This window comes from Vulpes vulpes, chromosome 3 (genome assembly GCF_048418805.1).
Source record: "Vulpes vulpes isolate BD-2025 chromosome 3, VulVul3, whole genome shotgun sequence".
Classification (NCBI taxonomy): Eukaryota; Metazoa; Chordata; class Mammalia; order Carnivora; family Canidae; genus Vulpes; species Vulpes vulpes.
The window spans coordinates 58,438,900-58,463,487 of record NC_132782.1 but is presented as its reverse complement, the minus strand read 5'-3'; the positions used below and the strand labels follow the sequence as shown (position 1 = coordinate 58,463,487).

Genomic DNA, 24,588 nt, shown 5'->3' with positions numbered 1-24,588 from the left:
AGTGTCCTTTTGCGAGAGGGGACAAGGGAGAGTCCAAGCAGAGGGGGAGGGGATGAGCAGTTTATATACATATATACTCTTTGTGTTCAAAGGCCTCCGTGTCTTGGCTTCTCACTATGTTAAATCCCTATTATAAAACTTATCTTCACAAAGCCTATTATAGTATTCTGAGAACAAATTGGACCATGAATAACTTAGTTGGAAGTGTAGATTATTTTCTGCTCAGGGAAAGTTAGAGATGACAACAGCTTAACTAAAAGAATAGTGATTAATCTTAAATAGATGGATTTCAAAGTTTCACTCTTGCTAAAGAGTACCTTTGATATTTCCCCTCTTCAGACTCATGTTTCCACTTTCTTTGTATTAAGAATTGTCCCAGTGATTACACTGTCCACCTAAGACAGCATGACTCTAACTGTAGACCTTTTTCTTACAGGTTGTTAATCTGTCAGAGAGGTGAGCAGAAAGACACTCTACTGTTGATTAAGTATATGCTTCCAAAGTGGTACCTGTGCTGAGACATCAAACTCTCTGTTAGAAATAATATCTGGCATAAATCAAAATTTCTCAATTAGACAAAATTATTTAAAAACTTGTTAAGTTTGTTTAATGCTCTCCGGCTTACAGAACACTTCTTAGTTCGTAATTGTGTTTGATCCTTAGAAGACTGTTATGATATAAACAAATAGCATTAATCTCATTTTGCCAAGGAGTACGCTGAGTCACTTGCATGCTGTGATCCAGCTGATCGCTGGAAGAACTGGGCTACCAACTCAGATTTTATAGCTTCTGTTTTAAGTGATTAACCTATAGCCATTGCATTTAAATCCTTTTTGTGTCCTACTCCCTAAAAATTAAGATTTTTTTGTATTAAGGAGCAAAGTTTTTCTATTTCACAAATATAGAAGTTAAAAGACCAGACTGGGAAAAATTCTATTCCCTGAAAAGTAAATGTCATGAATTATGCTTTTGCTTTGTGTGTGTGTGTGTGCGCATGCGCAAGCGTGCATGTATGTGTGTTTCAATAGTCTTTCAGAGATGAAAGTCTTAATTTCTAAAAGCCAAAATGGGCATCCCTATATAAGTTAATAACTGCCTGGAATTTTTAAAATGTACTTGAAAACCATAAATTGTTTCAAAATTAAATGTAATGACAAATAAGCCTTTAGAAGCATGATCTGCCTATAAAGTACTTGAGAGCATGGCACTGATTAAGTTCTAGGGTGCTATAAGTGAGGTTCCCCCCCCCCTTTTTTTTTCAGTTTCATTGAGATAAATTTGACAAAGTAGTAAGACATTTAAAGTATATTTGATAAACATAAACATTGTGTAAGTATTCCTCCTGTCTGGTTAATTAACACATCTATCACTGCACATGTTTGCCCTTTTTTTTTTTTTTTTTTTTTTGGTGAGAACATGTAAGTTTTACTCTCTTGACCAAACTCAATTATTCATTGCAGTGTTATCAATTATAGTCACCATTTAACCATTAGATCCCTAGGCCATATTCATCTGATAGCTGAAAGTTTCTACCCGTTTATCAATCTCTTCCTAATTCCTTTATTCTTCAACCCCTGTCCTTCTAGTTTTTATAGACCACTATCTTTTAACATTTTAGCAAGTTGGAAGAACAAAGTTGTATAGGACTACTTTTGTTTCTCTTTGGTTTTTACGTTTCATATTTTAAAAAAAGTTTGCAAAGTACTCTAGGAATAATAAATAAAATGTTTAGTTAACTTGCTATTGGTGTAATCGATCTAAACAAACAGAAATCAAGAAATACAAAAGGATACTGCCATGTGATTCTTCTTAGGTTTTTAATTACATTGTTTTAATTACATAATGAAGGCAGTGTAGATGTTAACATGGAAATTATTTGTTTATTTCTTAAATTGTATGCACTTAAATTAGTCATTTTATATATACTTAAATTAAGGTTTTTGTCCTTAAATTAAGCTGGCAGCCAGACAAATCCAGTCAAGCTTTTTGGGATTAGATAAAATAAAAAAGTGTCCAGAAAAGGAAAAGCAACTGTTCTAGTTGGATGTTGCATTTGTGAATTTGTATCAATTATGACATATATGATAACCTTCCTGTGCTAAGGTTTGTCAATTGAAACGTGACTTTAGAGCAAGGATTATTCGTTTTGACTTGGAAGTAGATGCTCAAGCTTCCCAATTCAAACTTCTGTCTTCTCTACTAATTTGCAAGTTAAAAAATGACTAAATAAGGACTATTTAGCACTAATTAGCACTAGTATATATTTGTTTAGATGCCTTTTGCAATTTTTAAGTTTCTTATTGTATTACCAATTTCATTTATTTTGTTCATGTGTGTCTTTAACATCTACTACTGTCCAAAACAGGTTTCCCTCCTCCCACCGTCCTTTACTTCTCCTTCCTTCCTTCTTTCCTTCCTCCCTTCCTCCTCTCCGTCTTATCTTCTTTTCTCTCTCCTCCCTCCTTCCCTCTTTTCCTTCTTCCCCTTTGTTATGTTACTCTTCAGTTTTTAGGTAGTTTTGTTTCATTTTTTTTTATTTTTAACTTAAATTCAATTTGCCAACATATAGTATAACACCCAGTGCCCATCTCATCTTGTGCCTTCCTTAATGCCTGTTTTGTTTTAAAATGTAGAGCAGCTTGGGCCTTAAGGGGCTTAGCTAATGCAATCTGATTCCAAACTGATATGCACAGGAAAACATTTACTTCAGTTCAACTTATAAGAAGTCAGAGAACCCTAAAGTATAAAATCAACAATTCTCTGACAACCAAAATTCAATCCTGAGGGATCAACTTTTAATTTATAGATTCTGGCAGTTTTCCTCTTGTGCTGTCTTTATAGTCTTTCTAAGTCATTTAAGCTATCAGGTAATTTTCAGGTAAACTTCTTATGTGGCAGAAGAAGATGAAAGAGGAGGAGACTTATTTTAGAAATCTGAAAAGAAATTTTGTCATATTTACATGTAAGTACATAGAAGCACCATGGAAAACATTGGAAAGCATGAATAAAGATTGGAGATTCCTCAATTTTCTTTTAAGTTATCTCTGCCCAAGAGACTGGTAGCAAAGATGTGTTTCCTTCCTTCTTTCCTCCCTTCCTCTTTCTTTCCTTCTTTCTTTCTCCATCTCTACCCTGGAGCTATTGGTCTGAACAGAGTAATATAATTTTGGCAAAAAAAGATGTTACTTTAAATGGTACAAAATTTTTTTTCTAGTGACATTTTTAAGTAAGGCAACCAGGCATAAAAAAGTTCTATATTCTTAGGAAAGCAAAAGTAAATATCCGTGTAGTAGAAAAATCAAATGTATAGTGAATAATTCAGTTAACTGTTCGAATATTAGTTTCTATAATATCAGATTTGTCTCTATCTCTCAGTATTATAAATAGATCTTATTTATTTGAGTGCTACAATTCACAAGTATGAGCCTTCATTTACTAGAGAACCAAGACTTTTCCTCCTTGCATTGAGTATTGTTAGGTGCCTACTACCCATTGAATAAGCATAACTGCCTACCTCTATGATAGGTATGAGGTATCCCTCCAAGGTATTCAAAGATGAAAAGACTAAATCCTTGCCATCATAGAATTTTCTGCTTGGTCTTGGGAAGAAGTAGGGATTGGTAGGCTGCCTGACTGACTTAGTGGGTGGAGCATTTGACTCTTGATCTTTGAGTTGTAAGTTTGAGCTCCATGTTGGGTGTAGGGAGTACTTAAAAAGAAACTCTTTTTTTTTTTTTTTTAAGATTTACCTATTGATTAGAAAGAGATAGAGAGAGAGCACACCAGCAGGGGAAGAGACAGAAAGAGAATCCTCAAGCAGACTCCCTGCTGAGCACGGATTTCCAGAACACTGAGATCATGACCGGAGCCAAAATTAAGAGTTGGCTACCCAACTGGCTGAGCCACCCAGATGTCCCAAAAGTAAACTCTTAGGGAAATAAAAAAAGAAGTAGGGATTGGAACCAGAAAGTACAAAGGAAGCTCAAGACTTGGGCTCAGCTATCTAGGAAAGAGAATATGGCATGTGCACAAATTTCTCTTCAGAATAAGCTACGGTAAAAGTATGAACAAACAGCTATGAAAATATGGAATACCCTGGAGAAATTTTTTGAAGAAAATGAGGATTGAAGAATGGGTAGGACTGTGGTAGAAAGATATGGGGCCTTGTTCCAGGAAGAGGGGAAAGGTAGAGAAGTGAGATCGTAACAGGGTGCTATAGAAAATTATTTAATGAATTTAAAATAAAGTTTCTAGAATAACATAAAATGAGGCTGAGGGCACCTGGGTGGCTCAGGCAGTTAAACATCTGCCTTCAGCTCAGGACATGATCCCAGGGTCCTGAGATTGAGCCCCACATCAGGCTCCCTGCTAAGGAAAATAAAAATAAAATTAAAAATAAAAATTTTAAAAATAAAAATTAAAAAAAATACAATGACGCTGAATATTATCCATTTTAATAGGCTGATGTATAGCTTTATTCACCCAGGAAATAATGTTCTCATAAGTGCCATGACAATGTGTACCAGTTATAACACCACTTCTTTTAAAGAGAGTTAAAATTCAGTGAAGAATAAGTATGAGAATTCTAGTGCTTCTCACACTAAATTATTCTTGGATCTGGGTGTATCTTCATCTGGATATCTATTTCTTATATTTGCAAAATAACATCAAATATTAAAATGAAGACTCTGGTGGAAAAATCAATTATCGTTTTTCAAAGATATTTTGTGGGTCACTTCTTACATGCCACTCACTCCCAGAGTTCCATTATAGAGTTACAAATAAACACTGTATCTTAAAATGTATTTTTAAATGAATGACTCTTCAGTTTAAGAGAAGAAAAAAAAATCATTTTTAAAATTCTGCATTCAGAAGCCGTACATTCATGCTTATGCAAGTGAATGAAAGTTTAGAAATATATTTAAATATGTTTAAAAGCCTGCAGAGATATCTTGCAATCAGGAAGTATCAGCAATTGTATGAACAACCTTAGAATCTTCAATAAAAAAATACTAAAAGGCAAAGAGGCAGAGAATAAAGGCACACTGCACACATTCTAGAAACATCAGAATCCTATAGGAATCAAAATAGCAAACTAATACAAATGTTTTTGGTGATGCAACATGCAAGAGTCTAGGAGTAGAAAGTTGTTAAGGGTTAATCTTCCTGATAAGAAACCTCAAGTGAAGTGGAGACTAAACCTGGACGGAAAGCTTTGAAATCAGGCCCAAGGAATATTTTTACAGGGGAAATGGGTTGAAAAGTGTAGAATATCAAATTAGAATGAAATACGAGGCAAATAATATGGATGGATGCAAGGGTTTTCAAGGGCAAAAGAAACACTTGTTCTTATCTGTGGCTGATTAATCAAGCTGGATAAAGCAGTGGTTAATTGTCCAGAACCGTATATTTAATTTCAATTTGACTTTGCTCTACTATGTAGCCTCAAACTCTAGCCCCATCCTAACAGAAGTCTTTCACTTACAGTCTCCATTCAGTCGGTACATAAAGCTTTTGAGTGCTCATAAAGAACAAGGCTCTACGTAGGTGCTGTTGAAAGAAAAAGGTGTTAAAATTAAAAGGATAAGGTGTTATATCTCCTGCCCTCAAAGATACAAATAATATTCATATTTAAGGCTCCGCCTAAAGCCTAAAGCAAATTATTGACATTTCAGGACCCACTTAAGGACCACTTGTTTGCAAAACTTTTCCTTTATATTTACCATAGCTGTATATCAAATATCCCCAGCACCATAATTCTAAACTTGAATATGGAACTGCAAACAATATAAAAGTTTATAGAAGCAGAAATAAAAGTGGTGTGTAGAGTAACTAAAAGTGCCCATTGTCACTTCTCTGGAAGCATGTATCCTTCTAGATCTCAGATAGAAAGATGTATATGTGAATGTATGTATGGAGAGATAGGCAGACAGATGGTAGCTAGCTACATGATAGGGAAGTAGAGGATTGATCAACTGAGTGATTGATGATAGCGGTTAAGAACATAGATTCTGGATCTAGACAGTCAAGGTTTGAATCCCAGCTCTACAACTTATTACGTATCTGATCTCAGTTTTCTCATTGTAAAAGTGGGGATGACAGCAGTCCTACCTCATTGGGTTACTGTAAGGATGAAGTGAAGTTCTATGTGGGTTGTTTCCAGCAGTGCTTGGTACATAGCAAGATTTTATAAGGGTTAGCTACTCTTCTATTATCAATACACATAAACTAAGTTTTTTGAGAAATGAAATTTTATTATGTGTATTTTCTCACTTCATAATATGTCAAGGAGAATAGACTTATAACATGGATATCTGTTTCACTCCATAACTGCTGCATAATATCCCACAGTAGGGTTGGGTCAGAATATTTTTTTTAAAGATTTTATTTATTTATTCATGAGAAACACACACAGAGAGAGAGAGGCAGAGACACAGGCAGAGGGAGAAGCAGATTCCCCTCAGGGAGCTTGATGTGGGACTCGATCCCCGACTCCAGGATCATGCCCTGGGCCAAAGGCAGGTGCTAAACCACTAGACCACCTGGGATTCCCGAGTCAGAATATCTTTAACCATTCTCCTGTTGATGGCCATTTAGTTTGTTTCTCGGTACTAAAGAGAATATTAAAATTATGACACCAATCTTAAATGTTTAAATGGTTTGAAATCAGGATAAATAAAAGGTTATGGTGGGAGTAGAGTAGAGAGGATGACTTGCTATCTGACTATTTGGGAGAATATTATTTGAAAAACTGCCATATTTGACTTCTAGTCTTCCCAGATGGTACATCTCCATTCACGCTGATTCTATTCAGACTGATACCCGTGCTGCCCTATACCCAAACTCCATAACCTATCACACTCTGTGAATGATATTAAGATAATCCAACTTCATTAACATTAACACAAATATATATGAAAGCCAATTAAATTCACTTTTTTTCTTTCTTTCTTTTTTTTTGGGGGGGGGGAGGTGGGAACAAGGGCAAAGGGTAAGGGAGAAAGAGAAGATCCCACAAACCTGAGATCATGACCCGAGCTGAAGTCAGGAGTCCGATGCTGAACTGACTAAGCCACTCAGGTGCCCCTAATTAAATTGATTTTAAGATATTGTGATCTTAGAACATGCAGTCCATTTATAATATAATGGAGCCTCAGCCAAGTATAGTCCTCTCTCATTCAAACAAGATACTATGGTACAGTGACTTGAAAATGTTCAGGGCTCATTGTGGGAATACTCTTAATAACCCATGTTTCTGGAACACCTGGCTGGCTCAGTAGGTGGAGTCTGCGACTCTTGATCTCAAGATTGTAAATTCAAGCCCAATGTTGGGTGTAGAGATTACTTAAAAATAAGATCTTAAACAAACAAACAAATCCATGTTTCTGGGATGCCTGGGTGGCTCAGTGGTTTAGTGCCTGCTTCGGCCCAGGTCTTGATCCCAGAGTCCTGGGATCGAGCCCCACATCAGGCTTCCTGCGTGGAGCCTGCTTCTCCCTCTGCCTGTGTCTCTGCCTCACTCTCTCATGAATAAATAAATAAAATCTTTAAGAAGAAAAAAACAAACCCATGTTTCTAATTCCAGTAAGATTTGGCATATAAGAATAGAGGACAGATTTTTCTAATCTCATGTATAGTGTATATATGTGTTGCTGGTCTTGCTGTGCTCTCTACACTGGGAAAGTATGATGAAAAGACTAGAAGATTTAACTTCTGACTTTTATTCTCTGCTAGGTCATTCAATGACATTAGGCCTGGGGCAAAGGACTCTCCCAACTTGACATTTCCTCTTTATAAAACAGGGTTAACGTGTTTGTTTTGTTAGGAAATAGGTAGATTCATTTTGTCGAGGTTGATCTGAAAGTTTGAAGAAGCCTAAGAGATGCAAATTGTAATATTTTACTGCAAGGAGAGAAATGCTAACATTTAGAAACATGAGGACATACTGTAACATTAGAGCAGAGAATGGGGAAAAAAGGGAGGCACCGTGGCTTTCTCCAGATGTATTTCTCAGATAGCGCTGTCAGTTTATCAGTCTGTTTACCTTCTCTGCCTCTGTTTCTGAGTTATGATAACATACGAGAAGCTTACAAAAATACTTATCAAAATCAGTTGGACACAGTGCAGCAGTTAAACTCCTAATGACAACCACCTCTAACTATGAATGACATATAATAAATTATGTTTGAACGGGATTTTCAGCTGCAGATCTGTCTCCTGCCACCCAGACAGGCCTATAAAGTTGCACTTGTGGCCTTAATCCCACTTGGATGTGTGCCCTACTGCCTCTACTTTCCATCATTCTGGTGCTTTAGTCTTCTTGAATAAGTGAACAATCTTTGTTTCTGTACCTTATTAGGCCAAAGACCATAACAGCTAGTGATGGCATCGGCAAGCCCTGCGGGCAGGATTCTCTGCAGCCCCAGCCAACCTCCAACAAACCCCTTTTTATACTCCTGTTTCTAGGAAGAATTATGATGGCGGTGCCCTGCTGTTGATCAGTCAAATCTGTGGTAGGCCTAGAGATAAGTCCTGTAAGTGTGGTGTACTGTAAAACAGCGGCTCCCATTCATTAGTAGCTTGTGTGTAATAAACCACCAAAAAGGGGGGGGGGGGGGGGGCGGCAGCTGCAGTGTGCAAGAGCAAACAACGCATCTCATTCTTGGGAGCCAAAACTTTGTAATTTGCTACTGGGCAGCCTGCTCTCGCTGACATTCTTTCTGATAACACGGTAGTGCCCTATCTGTATTTATAGTGCGACTACTAACCCCGGGGATTCTATTTGGTAACCATGTATATATATTATAACAGATTGTTAGCAAGGGAGACATGAAAATAATATCAAAGTGACTCTGGCAAGCAAAATTGCCGGGTTAAAGGGACATTGTCTTCTACCAACTGATAACCTTACAAACATTTATGTTAGCTGTTGTTTTATCATACTGGCTTCATAAAGATGGTACTTCAAAAGATCACCAGCCAAAATGCACCTGGTGGGAATTGTCCCTCAGAATGAATTATGTTTCTTTGGTAATACTTTTTTTTTTTTTTAAGATTTTATTTATTTATTCATGAGAAACACAGAGAGAGGCAGAGACACAGGCAGAGGGAGAAGCAGGCTCCATGCAGGGAGCCTGATGTGGGACTCGATCCTGGGATTCCGGGATCACACCCTGAGCTGAAGGCAGATGCTCAACCGCTGAGCCACCCAGGCGTCCCTGGTAATACTTTTTTTGATGTGAAAATGTTCATTGAAGTAGGAGGGTATTTGGGGGAATGCTCGTTTCGTTAAAATTTAAAAATGGTCTGTAAACGTGTAAACTGAATTTTATTTTTTGGCTAATTAAGTATCTGAGAGACACTAACTTTGCCACACTCTAGGAAATTACTTATCAGCCTGAACCAAAATGTAGGGAGCAATTTAATTGTGAAAGGAAGACAATATACCTGTTGGGGGAAAAAAAGAAAACACCTCAATAGACCCCTTCCATTCAGGATGGGTTAACATAATAAAAGGGAAACACACTTGAATTTGCTCACCACTGCTTAATGAGAAGATGAAAAAATGCTGCAGTTTCGGTAATAAACTCTTGCTTTTACACCCAAAGCAGGTGCATGGCATTGTGATATCAACACTGTACTTGTTCCTCATCAGCCCCCCACCACTCTTCCAAATGGGAACGGAATACTGTACATTCTACGCATTTTTTCTTTCCCACTCGGGATTCAGGGTCAGAAGAGTGGCTATAGCCCAGTGGAAGGCCTGCCAGTTGTTTTGGAATTCTTGCAGGTGTTTAAAAAGCAAAGGATTCTTTTCAGAGGCACATCTGCATTTGTCATATGCCATTTGTGCTAAAGCCTGTGGTGTTTTTGTTTGTTGGTTTGACAGATTGACATGTAATGGCCAGGACCATCAGGGCGGCTGCTCCCAACAAAGTCATTCTGATAGCTGGAGTTCTCTAGAAATCAACTGCCCTGAATTACCCGTGATTTTTCTCTGCCCTTCAAAGGAAAATGTGTTGTTCTCATGTTCTTTTGGCTTTTTGTTTGCTTTCACAATTTTTTTTCTGGTTACATTGTTTTAAATTCTAAGTTTAGATGGAATAGGGACTTTGATAGGTTGAGAATATATATCTACAAAAAGTTTTCAAAATCAACCAGTCCTTGAAATTTATTCAGAAATTATTAAAGAGATCTGTGGCATTTAAATATATATCTCGATGTCTAAAAGGTGAGAGAACACCTCTGTGTCAGGAATGAGGGAACTTCAGAGAGGCCAGAACCGCAACTTTTCGACTTTTTAATATTTTTAAACGCTGAAATAAAATTCCCATTTTAAGTTATTTTTGAAACCTTTTTTTTTCCTTTTTTGTATCAGCGAATGACCTACCTGAATTTATATTTAAGCATGTGTCTTATCAATCATGTTACCACCAAGCCAAGTAAAGATGCGTGAAAGCAAACTTTAGTATGGTGTCTTTTGTTGACGATGCTAAATCAGAAATCCTTGTTAACCGTCTCCGTTCAGAGGTAGTAGCTCACCGAATTGAGAGTTCAAAGCTCACACTTCGAGAATGCACTTTACTGCTGATGTCAGTTTCTGAATTTTATTACGCTGCGATAGGCCTTTGCCCCGTGTCACCACAGAGGACCCACAATAACAAAGGAGTACCAAGTGTTCATTAAGCACGTGCAAAATATCACATCCGCGTCCTCAGTGCCACTTTACATCTACTCCATGGACCTAAACGCGTCCCAGACATGCGTCTCCCCTTGCCTCCAAGAGCCACCCCTTCTGGCAAGGAAGGTCCCTTTGGGTGTCTATAGCGTCAGCGCCCTAGGTCATGAGCGTGCTGCAGTTTCCATGGAACCCTGCACTGGGGAAGGAGGAAAGGCAAAACAAAACAAAACTGTTCCAGGCCTTCAAAGGGCTGGGTCGGAACTGGGGGAGGGGGGGGGGGACCTGGTAACAGGGGGGTGGCCTGGGTGCCAGATGATGGGAAACCCAAGTCAGAGGCCTAACCCGGAGATGCCAGACTGGTGGTTGCTTTCCCTCAGATAGTGCCAAGTGATGTTCTGGGTATTTGAAACCTTTTACTAACATTCATTTCATTTATTAAGTTTTTTACAACACTCGCTGAAATCAGGATTCCTTTCCTCTTACCTCCGGAGGAACTGGGGCTGAAGGAAGCAGGAATTAAACATACTCAGGGTTTTTTGCTGTTTGCAGATAGGTTGCCAAATTTGGCAACAACAACAACAACAACAACAACAAAAAGCCAAACCAAACTGAGGACCCATCAGTTATTTCATTTTTAAAATTTCTGTTTAAATTTTAGATAAACGACACCCATTTTTTCAGTATGATATTGCATGGGACATACTTATACTAAAAAATATTTGTTGTTCCTCTGATAATCAGATTTAACTGTGAGTCCTGTTTTATCCGGCAACCTCGTTTGTAGCCATTTGATTAATGATGAATTCATGACCAGAAAACTCCCGGGTTGAAGGGCATAGGGCATTTTTTCTTAATTAAGTTATCTTTTTCCTGGGGTTTATAATTTTCTTGAGAATTTCTGTTACCTATTTAGAGTAATGGGATGAATTATAACAGCTGTAATGATTGGGCACCTGCTGAAGTACAACCAGGTGCTTTCCATTTATTATCTTAATTAATCCTCACAGCGGCCAGGGGAGGCAGGTGATGATAACCCCATTTTGCGGATAACAAGACTGAGGCCCACAGCCTTGGCATAATCTTTCCAGAGTTAGAGAACTAACAAGTGGAAGAAGTAGGATTGGAAACCAGGTCTGTCAGCTACCAGAGTTAGGACTCTGCCTTTTGTCTGCACTGACTTGTTAAATGCAGAACTTTGTTAAAATCACAAATAACGGTGGAATCGGATACTACGACTCATACTCATATTCGACAACATCAGGTTGCTGGGCGTCGTTGTCAGTATGTGTCCTCTCTTGCTGGTTTCCAAGACAGCGTCCGTGTCTCCTGCTTTTCTCAGTACCTGCCCTTAGACATAGGCAGCCACCTAATTCTGTAATGTCATGTTCCAATGTCATTTTATTTCCAGTTGTTTGTCTTTGGACTGAACCTAGTGTGTCTTCATTATTATTCTCAATTTAAAGCATATTGTCGCAATAACCCTCACTTGGTCAACAACCTCTGATTCTATTTGTCCATCGTCTGTATCTTCTGTATTGTTGCACTTCCAAAGTTCTTCTTGCTTTATAAACTACTCACAAAGCTCGAACATCAGCATTTCCCTTGCCAAAAAAATACCAAAATAGACACAATTATTGCTTCCACGCCTTATCTTTCCTTGCCTTGGATGGGCCAGGGCCATAAAGTATTGCATTTTAGGCTCCTCTCCCTCTCCAGAAACTTCACCCGTCGTTTACCTTCCCCTGTGGTGCCTTGTATGATGTAAATACTGTTCTACAATGACGCCCCTCCCCCTAACCCTTTTCTGGTTCTTTGATATTACTTAGAAGGTGATTACATAGCTTCATTTATTTCTTTGAATGCATAGGTTTCATGGTCATTAAAATAATCACAGACTCATCAGCTCTCCCCATGCTTAAAGAAGATCGATACAAACCAGAACAAGGGGGCTCCCTCACTCCTCTGTTCACCAGGATTTCTCTTTTCCTACTTTCACTCCCCTCTCCCTTGACTTCAGACCCTTCCCTTCTTTCCTACCCTCAAACTCGGCATATAGGAGAATACAGAAAATTTTCACAGTCCTTTCTGTGATGGGTCACAAGATGCATGCACCTGTTTTCCAAGACACAGTGAGGTTTTGCCTTCATACAAACTGTCAGAAGCAGCTGTAGCAATTCGTGTGTTTGCGGGGTGGGGGGCGGGCTGGGGAGCCTGCTGGCCCTGCCTTAGAAACCCGTTCAGCAGCGAAATGGTTAATAGGATGAGTAAAGGCTATTTTTAAGTCTGGCTCCCCTCTCTGATGCACTCTTGAAAATTCACCCTGTACTGCAGAAATCCTAAATTGCAGTGCCCTGCACCCCACTGAAACTCTTCAGTCTGCTGTAAGTAAGCCTCAGCATGGGCAAGATTGGGGGTGAACAGCTGGAGGAGGGGCTCAAGCCCTGGGCCTTTGTAATGGAGGGGCGAAACACTGAGATCCTGCCGAGAAGGAACACAGAAACCCTCAAGGCACAGAGAAATAGACCCAGACAAAAGCCCCGTTACATGGTTGCAAATCACCCCACTGCTGTTATTTTATTTATTGTGGTCTGCAGGAGGATTGTTTTCTCTTTGCAAAATTTTTAAGCTTCATGGGCTTTTCTCCTCCACAACAGCGGTCACTTATACCACAGTGCCACATAGAGACAGTCTTCACCTTCGGTTTTCTTAAGGAAAGGGGGGGAAAAATCTGGCCCAGTCAGGACGCAACAGACATAGATTGAAATCGATGCATTTCTAGCCTTCTCGTTCTTTTCCAGGGATCACAGATTGAAAATACTGTGTATTTAAAATATTGACTTCTGTTGGTTCTATTGGAGCGGTTTTGTTCCGTGTTTTTCTGGCTTTATTTGATTATTTTTCTTAAAGATGACACCTGCATTTAGGCTCTGGGGCTTAGGTTTATGTAGATGTGGGGAGGAAAGACAAGGCAACACGAATTTTGTATGGAGTCAATTACAGATACATAAGTGAATAAACATTTTTCCCCAGTTCAAAAAAAATTTTTTTTTTCCAGTTTCAAAATTGCTAGAAATACCCTCCTGTCACTATGGCCAGGCATATGCTGCAAGTTTGGGTTTTTGGTTTGGTTTTGTTTTGTTTCCATTGGAGAGTTACGAAAGGAGGAAGGCTGACAGAGACAGTTATTTTAAAATCTGCAGGGAAAAAACTGTGAGTGCAATTCTCTTTTGTACAAGTTGCTTTGGGTATTTGTAAAAAAAAAAGGAGGGGGGGGCTCTTGCCTCACTGCAGAGGGAGAGAGGCCCCGGAAGAAAAGGCAGCTTACTTCTCTGTATAGAAATATGTGGCTGACTTTGGTAAATATTTCTCTACAAATGAGCCAGAGCTGCAAGCTATGCCTTGGGGTAGCTGAGGAGGAGTGAGCGTCACATCCCGGTAACCAGAGCAGCAGAAGGCTCCTCTACTTAGACGGCCTTTATTGTCACGCCTGGGAAGTTAAAAGGGGAACTTGAAATAAGTGTGCTCAATTTAAGAAAAATAAAAAAAGTGAAATTTTCCTATGACAAATCCACGGAGGTATTCACAAGGTGTTTGAGCAGGTAATTAGCACCCAAACCAGGTTTCAGGAAATAGTTCTGGTCACCTCAAATGAAGAATATATAATGAGCTGAAGAGCTTGATTTTCAATGGATGATTTACCCAGGACAATAGGCCAAACAGAACCGGGTAAAGGGTTTACAAATGGTAACTTGAGAAGCAGTAGGCTTCCTTCCTGGGAGCTTAATTCTGTCCCCTTCTTCTACTACCCTGGCCCTTCTCTTCGACCTCTCCTCTTCCATTGCTTCCACAAAAGGCACACATACCATAACTTTTCTTGAAAAGTTGAACATAGTCCTTAAAAAAAAATTCTGGCAAAGAAACGTGGGGAGGGTATAAAACATACAGAGTAAAAGTGCCTGTTGGCATCTAGACCTGATTAGTTCTGGCTGAAACTTTTGACACTGTATTTTAGCTTCCTTGCTGAGGGACATCGCAGAATTTTTCCTTATTGGTCTCTTGTACAGATGGCAAGCAATGCTGAAAAAATAACCTATTCTTTTCCAAGGCTATTCCAGAAGATTGACAACACTGAGACCTGGAGATGACCACATTAAAAATCGTTCAACATTTCTTTAATTGACAACGTTCCATGATTTTGGTGGTTTAAGAAAGGCTCCTTTTACCCGTGGGCACTATGGTTTGCCATGGTGCAGGCATTAATACTTCTTGTAAAATAGTAAAAAATGCCACAGTAGCTCTGGTAACGAAATGAATAATAGTAGTTACCTTTCACCTACTGAGCCTCTTGTGTATTGAAAGGATGAATTTTATTGTCATCATAATCTAAAATGTTTGTATGATTCTTGTTTTTGTTCATTTACATTTAGGTTCTCCCCCCACCTCCCAATTGCCTTGGGCACACACTTAAAGCTGAAAGAAGGTAACTTAGATGTCATTTTATAATCTAGGAAATAGGTTCAGAAAGTTCAGATTACTGCAAGGTCACCTAGTGTCACAGCTTGGACCAAAATCAAGATACCCTAATTTCTAATTTTGACTGTTTTTTCTAGGGCATTCGACCATCTTCCTATGCGGTTAATAATATATGAGAGCTGTCTAAGAATACCAATTTCTACTGAGGCATGCTCTCTGTCATTAAGTGCTCCAGCAAACTGTTAATTAAGATTGTTTTGAGCTGTTTACCAATTTAGGTGATGTCAGATACTTCTCTTGGATTCTGTTAGCCTCTTGGGATGGCAGAAAATTCTGTTGATTCTGTTGCCTGCGGTTTGGCCATCTGTTCTAAATCATGATTGCGGCTGCCATTTGGAAATCCATAATCTGACACCGTTACCAGAATTGTATATCTAAATGCATTAGGCTCTTTGTGAGTCACAAACCTTTATAAGATCCCCTTAATTTTATAGGATGTCCACAGAGAGTGCTAAATTTTAGAGTTAAAGGGTATAGTGAAGAAGTTCCACTCTTGTTCTTTTCCCCAGGCATTTTATTAAGGAGGTCTGAGATAGAAAATAAAAGTATGATGACTAAGCACAAAACGGTCAGAAAGGGTCAGAAATAGGAATGAAAGAATAGGTTTTTCAGTCAGACTTACAAAGTTCTCCCTCCCGCAAGGCACACTGGGTACTTGTCTAGGAAAAGATCAACACAATTCAATGTGCGTGGGACTATGGAAGACTTTCGAGAAATATTCTGTCTTAAAATAAGTCTTTACGTAAAGAAACACATTCAGATGTCCCACTTTGCACTTTCCAGAGTTAATTCTTAGTACCTTCAGGTTCCTAATATCCTTTGTCATTCAACTTAACTATTAAGCACTTAAGGGGTTAAAATCATTTTCTGAAATACTGACTTAATACACAAAGAAATACATAGACTGAGTTAATACATTCACACACAAAAAAACCAAACACTATGTCTGGTCCTCAGTAAGTGTTCTGTAAATGTTTGCCATTATTATTCATTTGTTCATGTGTCATATACAGAGTGCTGATTCTAGTCACTGGAGACTCCATAAAGGTGGGGATCATGGGTCCTGCCCTCAGGGAGTGTATAGTCACCTGAAGGAAGCAGATAACGAGGTTTTAACAGAGAGTTACCTGGACCAGTAGACAGAAGATGTTGTGGGAATAGTTAGGAGGGGTAAACAGATTTCCTGGGCCCACCCTAGACTTGCTAAATCCCGACATTAGGTGGTAGGGCCCAGAAACCTGTATTTCCAAAAGCTCCTCAGGCAATTCCAAAGTAGCCTGAAGTGTTTACCTAATCTAAATTAGGCTTGAAGAAAAAATTTCTAGAAGAGTCTTTCTAGAGGAGTTGATACTAGAGTTGGAATTGGGAAGAACGGAAAGGTATCCCAGGCTGAGGGGAAATTTCTTAAAGGAAGGTACTAAAGAGCCTCTCTCATTTAGAGACCTGCTGGTAGATGGGTCTGGTTGGAGGGAAGGTCTTGTGGAAAAGTATAAGACAGGTAGGAGCACCATATATATTATCACTCAAATCAGGACACTTTTTTTTTTTTTTAAAGATTTTATTTATTTATTCACGAGAGACAGAGAGAGAGAGAGAGGCAGAGACACAGGCAGAGGGAGAAGCAGGCCCCATGCAGGGAGCCCGATATGGGACTCGATCCCAGGTCTACAGGATTACACCCTGGAGGCGGCACTAAACCACTGAGCCACCTGGGCTGCCCCAAATCAGGACACTTTTGAGAATGAAAGGAAGTGTGAGTTGGAGGGGCAGAAACTTAAATTGCTTTCTGATCAGGCCACTCCAAACTCGATGCCATCCTTGGCCTACAAGGCTTCACATGCTCTGGCCTTTACCCACATATCCCTGGTTCTTACAGTTTGGGAGGGAGCTGTGGCCTGCAGGTGGCCTGAGAAGTGTGAGGGAACCCCGGTAACTCAGCTTTCCTAACCCTGAGTCTCCGAACTCTATTATTCTGACAGCATCTGTTTCTTTCAAGAGAAAGAAAAGAATTCTGACACTGAGCATCTATGATTACTGGCAAGGTGCTTTATGAATGTCATTTATTTAAGCCTTATACCAGCCCAGGGGGATCAGCAATATTGTCACCATTTTGTAGGTGAGGAAGCAAACTCAACGAGGTTAAATAACTTTTGCATGGTTATATTCTATTAAAAGGTGATTTCAGATCTTTTTGCCACAAAATGTCTTTCAATTCTGTGAAGCCATAAGTCGTAGGAAATAGGGAGTACCACTAGTATGCTCTACCTAAAAGTCAGCTCCTGACAGCAGCTCCAAAGCACAGTTAAAATGGTACTTTTTTCCCCCCATGAGGAAATCTCAAAGACTAGTATATAAACCTTGTATAGAAAGTAAACCCTGTTTCCCCCACAAAAGAAGCCGGTAATAAATGAGAAATCCAAATTTGAACTCTGGTGTTGTAACTAATTAGCCCCATAACCTTGGCGTGCCCTTTTGTCCATCTGAGTTTTCCTGATCTGCAAAATGGGTGCTATAATTTAAGTCTAGCTCATTTTCAAAGTACATGTGAAAGTACTTTGAAATAGGAAATGATCTACACATAAAAGGAATTACAATTTCATTGTAAATATATTTGGCCAGTAAAATAACTTTCCCTAGTGAATGATGGGTTCGATTTCTGAGGTTTGGGATATTAAAACACACATAAATACAAACAACCATTGGAGTGATAAATCACTGCCAAGTGTCTCTCTTTTATTTTTTATTTTATTTATTATTATTTTTAAGTGTCTCTCTTTTAGCTAAACAGGCTATTTTCACCCTTTTCTTTTTCATCTTTGAACTCTAAAGTCTATATGGAAAAAAAAAATAAAGTCTATATGGAAAGGGAGATGACGTCACCTGGAGCTTGAGTTCTCCACCAGGGTTATCGAAGCCAATGGCCAAGAGCAAACTAAAAGGGCAGAAGTCCAGGAATCTGTTTCATATAGCCAGCCAAAAAAACTTTACGACTAAAAATAAAGCAAAACCAGTTACCACTAATCTTAAGAAGATAAACATTGTGAGTGATGAAAAAGTTAACAGAGTGAATAAAGCTTTTGTAGATATACAAAGGGAACTTCCCCATTTCTCAAAAGGCCTTTCCCTTGAACCTCTGCAGAAACAGCTGATTCCTCAACAGTGTCATGTTAATGTTGATGAAGCAATCAGATTAATGGCTCAGCTATAATATACTGGGGATACGTCAAATACCCCCCAAAGAGCAAGTATTAAATGTTTTGTAGTTTGTTTGTTTGTTTTAAATCAAGTCTAGGGGTGCCTGAGTGGCTTAGTTGGTTAAGTGTCCAACTCTTGATCTCAGCTCAGGTCTTGATCTCAAGATTGTGGGTTCAAGTCTCATGTTGGCCTCCACGTTGGCATGGAGCCTACTTTAAAAAAAAATAGGCTCTACAGAAAGGATAAGGAGCTGTTGAGGGTACTGTCAAGAGAGATGAACTGTGGGGTGCTTTCATTTTAGGCAGTAGAAAAAGAACAATTATTTCTAGAAACTAAAAAAAAGTCAGAGGGATGGAAAATAGAATGGAGGGCAGGTGAGAATGAAAATTTCTATCTATCTAGGGCCACTTGGCCTTCTGTAGAATGACTTAATTTTGATTAGCTGATTTTGACCAATTATGGTCTACCTAACTTATAGTCAGGGGTAGGTGTAGATGAGAACCCAATTCCTTAGAGCCATTAATATCTTAGGGAGCTTTCCATTTACAGTTGCCCAGCAAAGAAGTCTTTAGCCTCTGCTGGCACTAGGACTCCTGGTTTAGACTTTCACAGGCTATCACCATTGTTCCTGCAACCCAGGAAGGGAGGCTGAACTAGGAGCAGGAAAGGTTCATGTAGGAAGGGTGGAGTTTTGGGAAGGCTGTAAAATGTAGAGCTGGTGCAGAAAGATCAGTTAATACAGGGGACAGCCATAAACATACACCAAAAAAAGATCTGTGTGGTGGAACCTTCTTTCCTAACTTATGATTCACTGTTTTAAATGTTTGTGTTTCCTTCTGCAGAAGAGCATAAGTGCTATTAAACGAAAGGAAAGGGGAATCCAAGTCCTCAAAAATGTCCCTGTCCATAGTAATCTTTTAGAACTGAAAAAAGAAAGTTCTACCTAGAAGAGTCTAAGTGAAAAGGAAGGAATCCCACTATTATACTACTATTCAGAAGACTGAGCAAGAAATTAAGTATTGCAACATTTTTCTTGAAAATGTCCCCTCTACTTGAAGAAGATCCCATGTAACTCTTGTGTTTTCAGATGAGGATTTGAGATCTCTTCATGGGATGGACCTGGATGGAGGAGGCAGCTGGTAATGCTGGACAAGAGCTTGGGCTCTGGAACCACGTGCCATGGTTTGAATCCCATCCTATCCACTTCTAGCGCTGTGACCACGGGAAGATTATTGATTCTCCTTGAGCCTCGGTATCCCCATCTATGACATGGGACATGACATGTTTTTCTACTAATTAGGATTTAATAAGACAATGGGGAAAAAAGATGCAAAATCACCAAGATACATTCAGTGAGTTAACATGTATTAACTCCTTTTCTTTTGCTTCCTTATTTGGTAAAGCACTCACATATCCTTAGTAAATCTTCCTAAAGGGCAACCAGTAGGAAAGTATTTTGATCTGAGATTTGCATAGCTAAGTCTTCGAAGCTTTTCAAATTTTAGGGTCAGAGGCAAAAGGCAGAGGTTTTAGAATAATAATTCATTAGGCTGTAAATCCCTTAGCATTGGGGAATACTCCTTTCATATTTTTATATAAAGCTATTCACTCAGTATTTATTATGTGCCAAGAACTGGTTTTAAGTGATTTACATTTATTCTTTCACTTAGTTATCCCATATCCTAAAATAAAGAGTCTCTGTTCCCGTTTTAGAGGCATGAAAACTAAGGCTCAAGCTCAGAAGCACCGTACGGCTTCCTTGGAACCTGATGCATAGTAGACACTCAATAATTAATTAATGGTTGAATTAATAAATTGCCCCGTTATGCTTATAGAGCACTTTCAATTTATGCATCCTTTCCCCAACCAGATCTTTTTTTATCCTTTTCTAAGGCAATCAAATCATTCTTTCCCTCTTCTTTCGCAGATTGGAAGGGACCTCATTGCTCTTAGATACAAGTAAGTGCCTTAAAATATTAATGGTTTTGAGCAGAGTAAGACAGGCTTTCGGCTCAGTCCTTCTGATTGGTAAAGTCTTCCAGAGGGGGGAGGGAGAAATTGGCAGGAGCATGCCCGATTCTAAATAGCCCAAACCTGCTGCTTATAGGCTCTATTCCTTGCTAAGAGTGGAAAGCCAAATGACAAGACAAAAGATGAAAGTCAGTTTTGATGTTAAAGTCTGCTTTGGTGTCCTTGTAATATTGTCATAGATCATTTATACTAACTTAACATAATTACTTTAATAGTGATGCGTATTATAAATAGACGAATCATCTTGAATGCAAACTGTAGAAATTAAACAAATTAAGTGTTTAGCTCAAAGGTTTTTTTTTTTTTTTTCCTTCCTTCTCTTCTTCTTCTTCTCCCTCTCCTTCTGTGTCTCTTCCTGAACACAGGCAGCCAGAGATTCAGGCCCCCAGATTTCTCTCTGCAGAGTGTACTTTACCTTTTGGATGGGACTTTAAAGACTTTAAACAGCTTGAGACTTATAGTTTGCCACAGGAGCATGTAGCAAATTCCTGTTTCTACTTTTTGAACCAGGAGCTGGAGTATAAGAGCCCTGCGCAGGAAGTCGCAGGTGGTGGGAAAGGGGAAACAAGGTCATTTTCAACCATGTACATTGAGGTTGTACCTTTAAAGTCAATTCTAAATTTAATTGAAAGCTGAGGGCAGAGAAGCCAAGATCGGAGCAATGTGGTGATTTATTCTGAAGCCTGTAAGAAGTCATGCGGCTGAATGTGGGATGAGCTGGGGCTTTAATAAAAATGGCACTGGGGAAGCCAGCGGGAAGAGGCACAAGAATGGAACTGGGTTAGATGAAGGATCTCCAGGCCTGAAAGGGAGCGGGGGTCTGAGAGAGCAGTGTTTGCCCAAACTCTGCTGTTTTTACCATGATGGATGCACATAAGTAATCCGCATCAAAAGCAAAAACCAAGATCAGACGGAAGCCACCAAGACTCTTTAGACAGTGAATTTTGCATGAAATCATTAAGGTGTCCAAATTGCAGAAAGGCTATGGAATGAAGGGCAATGAGAACTCACCTAATATTTTTTCTAGCTAAAATTTAGCTGAAGAAAAATGACATGCTCCTTTATTAAAACACTACAGGACTTGACAGCAAAGCTCCCACACGTTTCTATGGGTGTTATTGTCTACTAAATTATATTGGACCATTTGCTACAAAAAAATCCATAACATATTCTCAGAATCAAATCTTCTCTGTTGACAAATGTTTAGGAACAATCTTTCCAAGCTAAGAGGAAAAAAAGGGAGGAAACAGAAACTTGTTAGCAGATATTATATTAGAAAGGAACTGAGCTAGAAATTGTACTTCCTGCCTGAGTTCTAGGCTCTCTGACCTGAGGAAGGGGCTGTTTGTCCCTCCAGCGGTAGGGATTACATGATTTGTCCCCATGACTCTAATTTTTATAGATTTTTTTTTTATCAACCTCACATCCTATTGAGCATAATTATTATTATTGATCTTAATCTTAGGGCAAACGTATTGCATGTTCATTGCAGAAAACTCAGACGATGCAAGAAAGAATCAAGAATCAAGAAGAAAATAAACATCACTTGTAATCTTACCATCCAGAGATAACCACTGTTAACATTTTGGTCAATATCGCTCTGATTAAGATAATATTCAAAGGACCGGGAAGGTTTCACTTCGGAGAACTAGGCACTGCTTCTCGTTGAGGGGTGATTGTCATATGCAGAATTTGGATGTGGTCGTGGAGGCTCTTGTGCACATCTGTAGATAAGCGATCAGGAACTTTGAGTCAGCCTTTTCCTCATTGCTCTCTTCTTTCTAGTGGGCGGGGCCCCTCTGAAGATCTCTATTTCCACAGACCAAACCAGGCAAGGGTCAGTCTGGATCCCATGAATCACGTGCTTGTGGCTACCAACTTTTGGCCACCACCAAGTTTCAAATAACTTTGTAGGGGAGTTTAAATCTTTATTTCTCTCTCTCTCTCTGTGTGTGTGTGTGTGCCTGCTTTTTCGGTATTAATTTGGACAAGGACGGGGTAGCAATAATGGAAACCTAAAAATAATTGATGTGTGGGGGTACAGGAATTATGAATGAAGTTTCTTCTAATTATTTCCTATATTCTTGTGACAATATTTGTGTAACAAATGAAAATCATAAGAAAAAAAGGTGACAGGAAGAGGGGCAGATGAGGGTGAGGGAGTGGGCATGAAATTCTTTAGAAACAAGCATTTCTGTATAAAGCTAGAAGTTTCAGCTTTCTAGGTTCAAAAAACTCACAATAACAATGCAAAAGACCTGGGTTCCAATCCCACTGCTGCCTGCTGTTCAGTTTCTCTGAGCTTCAATCTCATTATAAGTAAGATCAAAATACTGTTTTTACCTAATTGACTTTACAAAAAATGTAAAACGGAAGTTCGAATGGGGTAATTATGTGAAGAATAATGTTATTTTAGGAGTCTGAGACCTTGGGTTTTACAATTATATTTGATGGTTAGAATTACTTTGATTTGCCATAGAATTTTCACGTTTCTAGGGGATTTCCCTTATGATAATGTTGCTTCTGCTACAACCAGTGGTGTTTAATTTCTGTCTTTCAGGGAGTCAGAGTAAAGCCATGGAAATTCAGGCATGAATTGTGAGAGGCGTTGGACAAGTTAAGCTCACTGAAACTCAGTTTCCTGTCCTGTAAAATGGGGATAATAAGACCTACCTTTCAGAGTTGCTAAAAACACTTAGGAAAAATGTATGTAAAACACCAATTGGTCACAAAGTAAGTGACCTATCTATGGTGGCTGTTATTGTTATAACGGGATCAATTGTTAGAATATTCTCCCTCAGCTCCCTACTCTCAGTTCATATGTAAAAATTCAGGATGGTTGCTCAGAAGTTCCCGATACACTGCCCTTCCAGTCTTGGGGAATTTTTTTTTTTTTGTGTGTGTGTGTGTGTGTGTGTGTAATCTTAGGAAAATTTTCTGACCCAGTACTCGAGGAGCAAGGCCCTTAGTCTTCTAAGGGATTCTGTTTTCTGATGATTCTATTCAGAAAAGGCAACCAATAAACAGAGTCCAGAAAAAATTTAGTTTTACCAGCAAATTAGGACTTTGCTATGAACTGTCAACCTGGAAATAAGACTAAAGAAGGTCATGGCCCTCTGCCAACCTGTACCAAGAGAAATAGGCACATGGTCAAGAGATGTGTCAGTATGCTCTGCTTCTGGTTGTTTATTCAAAAACATGTCTTAGACACTCATTATGTCCAGAGATGCCTTGGCTCTGGGAATGCAAAGTTGAGAGGTAGTGTCCACTCTGGTTACTTCTTTTCTTTCCTTTCTTTTTTTTTTTTTCCTTTCTTTTTTTAATTTAAATTTTGGTTAGTTAACATACTGTGTGATATTAGTTTCAGGTGTACAAAATAGTGATTCAACACTCCATACAACACCTGGTGCTCATCCCAGCAAGTGTGCTCCGTCATCCCCATCACCTGTTAACACCCCTCCCCTCCCCCCACCCCCTACCACCTCCCCTTTATTAAGCATCAGTTTGTTCTCTATAGTTAAGAGTCTTTCTTGGTTTGCCTTTCTCTTTTTTCTCCCATGATCATTTGTTTTGTTTCTTAAACTCACTGTGATTACTTTCAGTTTCAATTTTCAGGTTGGGCAGTAGAAGGAAGTGAGTTTGAATCCCAGTTTAGCAGCTTAAGTGACCAGTGCTCCACTGCGTACTAGCAGAGTAACATTATGCAAGCTGATCAATCTCTCTGAAAATCATCTTTTATACTGGCACACTGGATGAAAACAAAGTGCTTCCTAGACAAAAAAAATGAATTGAGAAAATGAGTTAAAGCGCCTGGGGTGGCCACATGATAGGTACATGGAAAATGATAATACTGGTTGTTATTAGTATGATGAGATGGCATCTTCATCTGTGAGGAATGCTCATATAGTGGCAGGACGGATAAAGTCCTGAATACACATATGTGCTCGCTGTGCTTTGGTATTACGCATGAAGGCAGAAACGATGAAGCCTGTGTGAAGAGGATACGATCAGGGGAGGTTTCTTTTCTTTTCTTTCCTTTCCTTTTTTGAAGATTTCAAAACGAAATCTATAAATGAAGATTTCATTTATAGTGAGAGAGAACACAAGCAGGGGCAGAGGGAGAGGGAGAAGTAGGCTTCCTTCTAAGT

General features: G+C 39.0%; 1 protein-coding gene across 1 annotated transcript; it reads left to right on the top strand.

The window, feature by feature from the left end:
* Positions 1–18,034: 18,034 nt before the first annotated feature.
* On the top strand, positions 18,035–18,524 carry LOC112926233 (ribosomal biogenesis factor-like). The gene has a single exon (XM_072752601.1). The coding sequence runs from the start codon at positions 18,132–18,134 to the stop codon at positions 18,420–18,422; it is 291 nt and encodes a 96-aa protein (XP_072608702.1). The 5' UTR covers positions 18,035–18,131; the 3' UTR covers positions 18,423–18,524.
* Positions 18,525–24,588: the final 6,064 nt, after the last annotated feature.